The sequence below is a fragment of the Schistocerca americana genome, chromosome 3, assembly GCF_021461395.2.
Source record: "Schistocerca americana isolate TAMUIC-IGC-003095 chromosome 3, iqSchAmer2.1, whole genome shotgun sequence".
Lineage (NCBI taxonomy): Eukaryota > Metazoa > Arthropoda > Insecta > Orthoptera > Acrididae > Schistocerca > Schistocerca americana.
The window spans coordinates 751,336,131-751,348,648 of NC_060121.1; the positions used below are offsets into that span (position 1 = coordinate 751,336,131).

General features: G+C 37.5%; 1 protein-coding gene across 1 annotated transcript in view; it reads right to left on the minus strand.

Moving 5' to 3' along the window:
• Positions 1 to 12,518, minus strand: part of LOC124606721 (drebrin-like protein) — a 205,742-nt gene that overhangs the window by 107,915 nt on the left and 85,309 nt on the right. Inside the window, exons 4-5 of the mRNA XM_047138751.1 lie at positions 11,694 to 11,906; positions 11,244 to 11,408 (exon numbers count right to left, since the gene is read on the minus strand). Coding sequence (XP_046994707.1) covers positions 11,244 to 11,408; positions 11,694 to 11,906 — 378 coding nt within the window. The remainder of the gene's footprint in view (positions 1 to 11,243; positions 11,409 to 11,693; positions 11,907 to 12,518) is intronic.

A 12,518-nucleotide genomic window follows, 5' to 3' on the forward strand; every position in this document is an offset into this window, starting at 1 on the left:
ATGCATTAGATGATGATCAGTTTGGCTTTAGAAAGGTAAAGGCACCAGAGATGCAATCCTGATGTTGCAGTTGATAATGGAAGCAAGACTACAGAGAAACCAACACACATTCATAGAATTTTTCGAACAGGAAAATGCATTCGACAGTGTAAAATGTTGCAAAATGTTCAAAATTCTGAGGAAAATATGGGTAAGCTATAGAGAAAAACGGATAATACACAACATGTACAAGAGCCAAGAGGGAATAATAAGAGTGGACGACCAAGAAGGAAGTGCTCAGATTAAAAAGGGTGTAAGACAAGAATGTACATCGAAGAAGCAATGATGGAAATAAAAACAGGTTCAGGAGTGGAATTAAAATTCAAGGTTAAAGGATAACAATGATACGATTCGCTGATGACATTGCTATCCTCAGTGCAAGTGAAGAAGATTTACATGATCTGCTGAATGGAATGAACAATCTAATGAGTACAGAATACGGACTAAGAGAGAGGAAAAGAGAAAAAAAAATAGAAAAAACATGAAAATAATGAGAAGTAGCAAAACTGAGAGCAGCGAGAAACTTAACATCAGGACTGATAGTCATGAAGTACATGAAGTTAAGGAATTCTACTACCTAGGCATCAAAATAACCAATGACGGATGGAACAAGGAGGACATCAAAAGCAGATTAGCACTTGCAAAAATGGCATTCCTGGCTAAGAGAAGTCTACTAGTATCAAACATAGGTTAATTTGAGGAAGAAATTTCTGAGAATGTATGTCTCGAGCACAGCATTGTACAGTGGTGGAACATGGACTGTGGGAAGAAACAGAGAAGAAGAGAATTGGAGCATTTGAGATGTGATGCTACAGACGAATGTTGAAACTCAGGTGGAGTAATAAGGTAGGGAATGAGGAGGTTCTGCGCATAATCAGACAGGAAAGGAATATGTAGAAAACACTGACAAGGAGAAGGGACAGGATGAGAGGACATCTGTTAAGACATCAGGGAATAACTTCAATGGTACTTGAGGGAGCTATAGAGGCCAAAAAATGTAGAGGAAGTTTGGAACACATCCAGCAAATAGTTGAGGACATAGGTTGCGATTCTGAGATGAGGAGGTTGGCACAGGAGAGGAAGTCGTGGTGGTGGGTCACATCAAACCAACCACAAGACTGATGACAAAAAAACACCAAGCTAATCGACAATGTCAGTATATAAACGGGGATTAGCAATCATGATGTCATTATAGCAACTGTAAAGACGAAAGTTAACAAATCAGTCAAGAAGGCTAGGAAAGTGTTTCAGCTAGACAGAGCAGATAAGCAGTTATTAGTGTTTCACCTGGACAGCAAATTGGCATCACTCAGTTCCAATAAGATGAATGCAGAGGAATTATGGGCAAAGTTTAAGTAGACTGTAAATTGTGGTCTAGAGAGTTACGTGTCAAGTAAGGGGATAAAGGATGGAAAAGACCCACCACAGTTTAATAACAAAATTTGTAGGACGTTGAGGAAGCAGAGACTGTTGCACTCCAGGTTCAAAAGGGGATTTACAAATGACAACAAGCAAAGATTAGTAGAGATTAGTGTGTCTGTGAAAAGATCTATGCGCATACAACATCTACCACCGTGACATCTTAATGGAGGATCTGGCAGAGAACTTGAGAAAATTCTGGTCATACGCAAAATCTCTAAGTGGGTCTAAGGCTTCCATTCAGTCCCTTGTTGACCAGTCTGGTGTGGCAGTAGAAGATAGCAAAATGGAGCTGAAGTTTTAAATTTCACGTTCAAGAAATCGTTCACGCAGGAGAAACATATGTAAATAGCGTCATTTGACCATCGGACGGTCTCCCATACGGAAAACACAGTAATAAGCGTATGTGGCATAGAAAAGCAACTTAAAGATTTGAAAACAAATAAATCACAAGGCCCGGATGGAATCACAGTTCAATTTTACAAAGAGTACTCTACGGCATTGGTCCCTTACCTAGCTTGCATTTATCGTGAATCTCTTGCTCGGTACAAAGTTGCATGGGACTGGAAAAAAGTGCAGATGACTCCAGTATATAAGAAACGTAAAAGAACGCACCCACAAAATTACAGACCAATATCCCTGACTTCTGTCTGCTGCAGAATCCTTGAACGCATTCTCATTTCAAATATAATAAACTTTCTTGAAGCTAAGCAGCCTATGTCCATGAATCAGCATGGTTTTAGAAAGCATCACTCGAGCGAAACTCAATTTGCCCTTTTCTCACATGATATACTGAGAACTGTGGATGATGGGCAACACACAGATTAAATATTTCTAGATTTCCGGAAAGCATTTGACACAGTACCCCAGTGCAGTCTGTTAATGAAGGTACGAGCATATGGAATAAATTAAAGATATGTGAGTGGCTCACAGACTTCTTAAATAACAGAACCCAGTATACTGTCCTCGAGGATCAGTGTTCATCAGAGATAACGGAATCATCAGGAGTGCCCCCCGGAAGTGTGATAGGAATGCTGTTGTTCTCTATACACATACATGATTTGGCAGCAAGGGTGGACAGCAATATGTGGTTGTTTGCTGATGATGCCATGGTGTACGGTAAGCTGTCGAAGTTAAGTGACTGTAGGAAGATACAAGATGACTTAGACAAAATTTCCAGTTGGTGTGATGAATGGCAGCTAACCTGTAATGTTTGGATACAATATTACTAGTGTTGCTTTGTATACATTTAGTATTTGTATGTTTGCTTTTAAAGTCCTGTGTCATATACTTACATTCATGACATGCACTAAACATTTTAAGTAATGACTAACGCAATATGGTGGCTTAAACCATTTTAACCCTTCATTGATGAAGATGGTCTAAGACTGAAACCAGTAGATGTTTGGGTGTAAAATAAAAACACCTGATGGTTCAAATATGCATTTTATACAGTATTACTAATGTCCGGCTAGACACAATCAAGTTGTTTAAACATCTTTGTGCAACATTGCAAAGCGATATGAGGTGGAATGAGCATGTGAAAACTGTAGTAGGGAAGGCAATTGGTCAACTTCAGTTTATTGGGAGAATTTTAGGAAAGAGTGGTTCACCTGTAAAATGGTTCAAATGGCTCTGAGCACTATGGGACTTAACTTCTGAGGTCATCAGTCCCTTAGAACTACTTAAACCTAACTAACCTAAGGACATCACACACATCAACGCCCGAGGTAGGATTTGAACCTGCGACCATAGCGGTCGCGCGGTTCTAGACCGTAGGTTCCCCTGTAAAGGAGGCCACATATAGGATGCTGGTGCGAGTACTGCTTGAGAGTTTGGGACCCGTACCAGGTCAAAATTGAAGGAAGACATCGAAGAAATTCAGAAGAGGGCTCCTAGATTGGTTACATGTAGGTTCGAACAACACATAAGTGTTACGAAGATGCTTCAGGAACCCAAATGGAAATCCCTGGAGGGAAGGCAGCATTCTTTTTGGGAAACAATATTGAGGAAACTTACAGAACTGGCATTTGAAGCTGACTGCCAAATGATTCTGCTCCCACCGACATATATCGCATGTAAGGACCATGAAGATAAGATACGAGAAATTAGGGCCCAAACAAAGGCGTATGGATAGTCATTTTTTCCTCACTCTATTTGCGAGTGGAGCAGGAGAAATGACAAATAGTAGTACATGGTACCCTCCATCAAGCACCTTACGGTGGCTTCTGCAGTATCTACTGTATAAAGATGTAGATTTACATAGCTGTTTGGTTCTATTAGATAAATGAATTACACTGTCCTGATAATTTTTGTGCTGTGCTTTGAAATGTAGGGTAAGGTGACATAAATATAAGCTATTTAAAAGCAAAAATGTACACACATATAAAAATGTAAGTTAGGAAATAAAAGCTGTTTTAAAAGACACTGTATATAATTTTTAATGTTACATATGTTGACTAAAAGAGAATAAAAACATTGTATCATTTTTTGGATTTTAATCTTAAATATGATACAGCTGCATCAAAATATGACACACATTTGATATCCTTATGTACACTGAAGAGCAAAGGTTGAGGTCTTAAAAATGAGGTTGAGAGTCCAAGAACCCCAAAACTGATATATATGTACAGCAAAACTAGGGTTTTCCTGTTGAGGTGGTTTCTAAGATACTTATAGCACAAAACGTATGTCTCGGAGTAAACTACAAAAATTTCTTTGATTTTTTAATTTTTAATAATATAAATGTAACCAACAATGGATGGGAACCATTTACCATTATACTTAAAATTTTAAAAAAAAAATTAATAGATACATGAAAGAGAATCGCTATCTTACCCCCCCCCCCCCCCTGCCCCCCGCCCCCCAATGAACAAAAATAGGGACATTATATTTCCCACACCACCAGAAAAATGAAAGATTTGCAATTTCCATATCACACCACTCTTACTGACAAGCAAAACATCTTATTAATTTAATTTAAAAACTATTTTGTCCACATCCACAGAATCTAGAGATACAATTCTAGGTCATTTTACAGTACTTTTTGTATGGTGCAGACATATCTGCAGCTGTATGAAATCCCCTTTCCTCCTAATTTAGCCAATATCTAATCTCCTCTACCCACATGTGCTGGATGAATCATTACAATAAGCATCTAGTGTGGGCTCTTCAAAGGGGTTGACATCATCCAGGCTATCGTCATTCTTCAAAGAGATGCTGCAAATAAATGTAAGAAAACTATAGGCCTATATCAAAACATTTCATTCTACCTCATACATGTCAGAATGTGACCAGTAAATACCTATAAGAGAGATCAGGGAAAAAGAATACTTGCAAATTTTCTTTCACCAGTTAATATTTGAGTAAGATCATGTGCATCCACCACCAGAATCTGACACACAACCAGTAACATGAAAACCTAGCATAGTCTATACCACCTGGCACATTAATGTCAACAATAGCAAGAAATGCAGCACACCAACTGCTGCATTATTGCCAAAAACAGCAAGAAACTGCATTATCAAGAAGATTTTGCATATCACTTTTAGGAATCAACAACATCATATTCTGGAACTGAGCATATCTTATTTAAGAATTATATTAATTGCTTAATAACTATATCCATATAATAAATTTAACAATAATGAATAACCCAGCACGCAGAGCACAATATTCTGTATTTGTAACAACTGTGTGCACATTTATTTTTAAGTCCGAAAATGCTGTTTGTCGAAATTAATTTTTTCTTGAAAACAGAAATTTGTAATGACAAAACAAGTTATGACTAACCATTCCTAACTAAACAATGGCAGCATAGGGCTAAATCATAGTAGAAATATTTGTAACAATACTGTGAAAAGGACAGTTTTACTCACCATACAGTCGAGATTCTGAGTCGCAGATAGGTACAACATTGCATAAGACCAATTACACAGGCCAATGATGGAAAAACTTTTTTGCTGAAAATACCTTATTCTTATGTTTTTAGGGTGGGAAATCCAAATATGATACTTAAAAACTGTATTACCCACCATTTCTTCCCATTTTACAGTTAAATTTATTAAACTAAGTGATTTTTTAAAAGAATTTTACAGCTTTTTTATAGTTAAAATTATTTTAAGAGGAGGTGTAATAAATGTAGATGACATTGGTAGCACTGCTGAAAAACATTTGCTGGCAAAAAAAAGGTCGATTCCATTTTTGTGTTTAGGGATGGTGTTTTGCTTACTGTCAACTTAACCTCACTATCCCATTTCCTGCACATGTGCTCAGTACAATGTCTAATCGTAGTTGTAAAAACTCTGCTGACAGTTTGTTATATCTGTGGTGAATTTGTGATTAAAAAGAACACCAAAAAAACATTACAGACTTTTGAAAAGGTTTATCTATCATACTTTGGATCTAAACTTGCTGATCAAGATAAATCTTGGGCACCGCATAATGTATGTTGTGTGCGTGTTGAAGTTCTGAGAAAATGGTCAAGAAAAGGAGAAAAAAGCATTTAGATTTGCTGTTTGTATGATATGGAGTGAGCCAAGAAATCATTCCGATAATTGCTACTTTTTGCAGTGTCCATATTACTGGTCATAATTCAAAAAACAAGAAGGTAGTAAGTTACCTTAACCTTCCGTCTGCCATCTGACCAGTAGAGCATGGTGTAGATTTGCCAATTCCTGAACCACCAGATGGTTTAAATTATATTCCAACAGAAGTATTTTCTGATGTACAATGTGATTTAGATGAACCTGATGATGAATTCTATCGTAATACAGAAAGTCTAGAGCCCAAATTGTTTACTCAGACCAAGCTTAACGATTTGGTTAGGGACCTGGGCTTAACGAAAGAAAAAGCTGAGTCGCTTGGCTCTAGATTACAAGGAAAGAACTTATTGACAGTTGGAAGCAGCATACACATGTACAGAAAGAGAGAGCAGCAATTTTCCAAGTTTTTTCAACAAGAAGGTGATTTAGTGTACTGCTCAGACATTCCTGGTCTGATGAATGAGTTTGGTACTGAATACAAAAAGGAAGACTGGAGGCTGTTTGCTCATTCATTCAAAACTAGTTTAAAGGTTACAATGGTAACATGTATGCATCTATACCTGTTGGACATTCTGTACATGAAAGAAAGCTATGAAAACCTAGAAATAGTGCTAAATAAAATAGGCTGTCCTGCTCATAATTGGATTATATGTGGCGATCTAAAAGTAATATGCATGCTCCTTGGTCAGCAAGGTGGCTTTACCAAATTTCCATGTTTCTTGTGTGAATGGGACAGTAGGGCTAGGGATCAACACTGCTGCAGAAAGAACTGGCCTGTGAGGGAGTCTTTAAGACCTGACGAGAAGAACATTCTAAGCAAAAACCTTGTAGATCCAAAAAACGTACTCCTACCACCTCCACATATAAAGTTAGGCCTAATGAAACAGTTTCTAAAGGTGTTGCCTCGAGATGGACTACGTTTTAGGTATCTCTGCCAAAAGTTTCCACACCTTTCAGAAGCTAAACTAAAAGAAAATTGATGTTTGATGTTAACTTTGAATCCACAATGACCTTAAATGAGAAAGAAGCATGAGTATCATTCAAGCAAGTCGTTACAAAGTTCTTAGGATATGAAAAAGACCCAGAATACGTTCCTATTATAGTACAATGTTAAAGAAGTTTAAAACTTTAGGATGATTAATGTACCTGAAAGTTCACTTTTTGAGCAGTCACCTTGATTACTTCCCAGACAATATGGGAGATGTTAGTGAGGAGGAAGAAGAGCATTTTCAACAGGACATTAAAGTGATGCAAAAATGCTACCAAGGCCACTGGAACACCAACATGATGGGGGACTACTGTTTATCACTTCACCGAGAAGTTCAGAAAGTGTCTCATCATAGAAAAAGCTACACAAGAAGCTTCAAAGAAAAAAGAGAAAGAAAATAAAACCAATTACAGCTGACAAGTGAAACCTCTATTAACACATATCATTGTTTTAAGGAGCTTAACGTAAATACAAACCATGCTTATGTTGTAACAAAGCATTTCATTAATTTTCCCATTTACCATATAGCATAGGATTTTTAAACTATATAATAAAAAGCATAATGTTCGAAAACTATGGGTGATACAAAAAAATTAAGGCTAGATTTGAATTCAGCTCACAAAAATCTATAAAGATCAGCTATCAAAGTAAAAAAAAGTTTTTCAAAAAAATATTTTCATTGGCCTGTGTAATTTTTAATAACTGTTGGTGCATTTACTAACTGTTGGAAAGTAATAGGAATACATGTGGTAGGTATGGTTTTCCTATAATCAGACTGGGTGCCTTTTAAGATTTTAACTGTGTCTGTTTTAGGACACAATACCCTAATTGTACAGTTTCCTTACGAATCATTAATGTAATTGTAAATTACCCATTCTGACCTGTTCCATTCCTTTGCGCTATATACTGAACACATAGAATATGTTTGTAGGTGTGTTAAACACTTGATAGTATCGGGGGATGTTGGGATGAAGAAATTTCATGAGAGTGAGGTAACTACAAATTTACTATGGGACTGGGCTAAGAGATATGCAAGCAAGCATATTACTGAAATACACTTGAACATGTTAATATCACTAGGAAAAAGTACTGTGTGAATGAAGAACTGTGAGATGAATAAAGATAAGCAATGACTGCACAAAGGAGACACTGAGCACTGCTTAAGCACATACGCATTATGTTTAACACTGCAGCTTTCAGCTTTCAAACTTACAAGTCATTCATCAATGACGAGAATTTTTTTATGCTGAGAGGTCACGTTTACCAATTTCATTTTTTATCTTCAATATTACATTATACAAGTAACCAGAGATGATATAACCCACTGTTATCAAATCACGAATCAGTTTTTATGTGGAAATAGTAGATCATGTTTAGTGTAGGTTCATGTGTTTTATCAAACAATGGAAAATCCAGGATGGGCTGTAACAGTATTACAAAAAGGACAGTTGCTACTCACCATATACCGTATTTACTCGAATCTAAGCCACACTCGAATCTAAGCCGCACCTAAAAAATGAGACTCGAAATAAAGGAAAAAAAAATTTCCCGAATCTAAGCCGCACCTGAAATTTGAGACTCGAAATTCAAGGGGAAAGAAAAGGTTTAGGGCGCATCTCCAAATCGAAGCAAAGTTGGTCCATTGTAACATGGGACACAATTTAGGTCGAATGAATGATGATACAGCTACAGTAGTTTGGTTCGAGTCGTAAGCTTCCCAGTTAAGCTTTACCAGCTAGCAATTGCTATGCGTCAGGCGCTCCGTCTGTATTTATACGGGTACCCTTCCTTGTTCACGTGCTTCGTCTGGTTTGAATCAATTGCTTATTTTCCTTTGAGCTGATAAGTGTCGTTTTCTTTGTTATAGGTGTTTACGTCACTCTAAGCTGAAAATGCATTACTGTACTGTGTCATGCATTTTTTGTCGCATTCTGATAGTGCATGGCTTGCTTTTGTGCGTGCTACCGCCACTTACAATTTAAAAAAGAGAGGAATCGTCTCATTAGCGAAACAACGGCAAGAGAGTGCTATTTGTTGTTACTTACACTGCTGCTTTCTTTGATAATTATCAACAAGAACCAAATAATAGAATGCATAAGATAGAACATGTTCTGAATGAGAGTTAGGCGAAAATTTTTCTGCATTTGAAAATCTTTGCGGCCGCTTCTTTAGTACATCAAATTCTGCACAGAAATTAGAGTCACCTTAGATTTAAAAATCTAGTCAGTTGCCATGCTTCATTTCTGACTGTATCATTATTAGGCATAAGAATAATACGAATATAAACATGACACGATACATATATTCTTCCGCGTTTGCTGTTGTCTCACTCTAGTTTCGTAGTTTATAAGGCAGACAGGATTTAAATGAGATAGCAGCAAACACGAAAGAATACATGGAAAAATTTCATCAGGTTCCTATGAGCAACCATCTCTTCTCACAGGTAGGAAAAAATTCAGAACGTAGAGTTGGCCATATTGACAAACATCCCAAACAGTCTTGCTAGTCGGATTTTCGTAGTACATTGAAATTCTGCTACATTCGAAGATGAACTATACGGAATTTGTATTTACTTCGTTGGATTATGTATGAAAATGCAGTGGTCGAAACTCGGGGTGGAGAAAAAAAGCTCGTCTTCCACCTTTTTTTTAAATTTATTTACTGACGCAGAGGTTTTGGCGCCAGTATTTATCTTTGCGCCTACAAAGCATGCCTGTGTAGCACTACATATATTTGTCGGCAGAAGTTAGTTGTGGCAGCACCTACCAACATTTTTCAGAACTTCCACTTGCTTTGCACTCGATTCTAAGCCGCAGGCGGTTTTTTGGATTACAAAAACCGGAAAAAAAGTGCGGCTTAGATTCGAGTAAATACGGTAGTGGAGATGCTGAGTCGTAGATAGGCACAACAAAAAGACTGTCAGAAAGTGAGCTCTTGGCCAACAAGGACTTTGTTGGGGGGAAAACACACACACACACACACACACACACACACACACACACACACACACACACACACACACACGCGCGCGTAAACACAGCTCACACACACACAACCACAGTCTCTGGCAGCTAAAGCCAGTCTTCAGTCTGGTTTCAGCTGCCAGACTGTGGTCATGTGTGCATGAGCTGCATTTGCATGAGTGTGTGTTGCCTATTTTTGACAAAGGCCTTCTTGGCCAAAAGCTCACTTTCCAACATTCTTTTCTTTATACCATTTGCGACTCAGCATCTCTGCTTCATGTGTTTTATTCCACACTTGTTGAGCATGTATATGTAATCAAATGAAATGGTTGGTGGTTAAGTTCATTTATAGTTTATTAACACGAGCAGGAAATTACTGAGAAAGAAGACACACATGCACTGTAGGTTAGGATGGGCTCATGATGAAGGCAACAAGCATCAGTTTTTTTTTTTCCTACAGTCATTAAAAATTATTGGTCATCTGTGTAGAAGTTTATTGACTGCAATGGTACTATAATGGTTAAGAGTTACAGGTTGAAATTTGGAATTTATTTAGTTATGAAAACCACACTACAATTCCTCTACTGAAATGTCACATTGAGAAATATCTTTCACTATCTATATTTCTGAGACTCTGGGGATAGAGATGGTCAGGTGAATTTTACATTTCTTCCTGGCTTGAGAATTTGCTATAAATAAATAGTTTTGAGCAAAACCCAATTATGATAAGAATGAATATATCACATGAAAAAGACAGAAGATATTGAAAAAGTTAAAAGATAAGCAGCATAATTTGTGATGGGACTGTTTGGTAATCAGTGCACTGAAATCATCCAGTACCCAAAAAAAGAAACATGGGCAGCTTATGTAGGGAAACTCTTGAATTTTAAGAATGTGCCTTCACGGAAGTCTAAAACACACACACACACACACACACACACACACACACACACACACAATCACGCAGAAGCATGGTCATTGCATTTGAGAAACTAAACCCCAAACAGAAGACTATGGTAACTACTTTTTGCAAATGAATCCATGAATGCTATCAACAGGTGTGTACCAAGCAACACTGCCTGAGTTTCTGTTATACACAATGTAGTGTACTGCTGAATGCGAGTACACATGCTATATAAATATATTGTCCTTATATGATACATCTTAAAATGAAAATAATTCATGATAACTGTGATTATATGTTTTCTCTTGTTCTAATATTGAGGAGACGAACAAGAAATTCCATTTAGAAAGCAAAATAGCTGTGCCATTCACAGATTTTTCTCCTACCTCCCTCTTATGCCTCTCTTCTTCCAGCTTCCGCCGCTCTTCCTCACGACGTTTGCGTTCCTCAGCTTGACGTTGCTGTTCTTCCCTCTGTTCACGTTCCCAAAACTGGTCGCGCTCATGAACATCAATTTCTTGGCGTGGGATAACACGTTTGTATGTGGTTCCCTGAAAGCCAAACACACAAATTTGTTTTAAGGCACAATTTATAAGGTTCATTCATTGCCTTATATCATAAATTTTAGTATTCCTATTCAGTGATTAACATTTATCAGGAGGTAATTAAGGACACTTACAATAGCAGATTAACCTCTCTTATAAAACTCAATTACTACTGCACACTGAAAGTGCTTCAGTACATCTATATAATGATAATACACTAAGAAGTAATTCCATGAAACTCACTGTTTTGCAGGAACTAAAGTACAGATAATTACACACAAATCTACTCACAACAGGTCCAGCATCATTTGTGTTGTCGGCTCTTTCCTTAAAGCTATATGCTGAGCCTGTGGATTTGGCTACTTTTTCAATTATGAGTTGGGGGTCCACTTCTTCCTCATTTCGTGCATTCATGGTAACGTGAGCACCCTTGAAAAAGGCAGCCACATCACGAACATGGTTGGCACATGTCCCCTTGCGTCCCAATGGTGCACCTTCGCCTTGCTAAGGAAATTAATAAAAATACTAAGTATATGGCAAAGTTAAGACAAGTCTGTTTTGCGTATTTACTGTTTTCTTTCATTCACTGTACTGGGTACTACTATTACATCTACTTCTATCTGATTACTCTGCAATTCACACTTAAATGTTTTGCAGAGGATTCACAGAATCACTTTCAGACTGTTCCACTCTTGAAAAGCACATGGGAAAAATACATATCTACATATTTCCATGTGAGTTTTGAGTTCTCTTATTTTATTATGATGGTTATTTCTCCGTGTGTAGGTTGTAGTCAACAAAATATTTTGCATTCAGAGGAGAAAGTTGGTGATCAATATGTTGTAAAAAAAACCTGTTGCAGTGAAAAATGTTTTTATTTTAATGACTGCCACCCCAACTCACATATCATATCCGTGGTACTTCCTGTCCCCTATTTCATGATAATGAAATGGCACAAAACTCTGCCACAGCCCAAAGCTGTAACCTGGCCGCCATCACTGCCAGCAGCTGTGGATGGAGATATGGTGCTGCAGCAACACTTTGTTTTGGGACACTTTTGAAATAACCTCAATCCGAGTAACACCATCCGCACCTAGAAAGCTGGCTCTGTTCGAG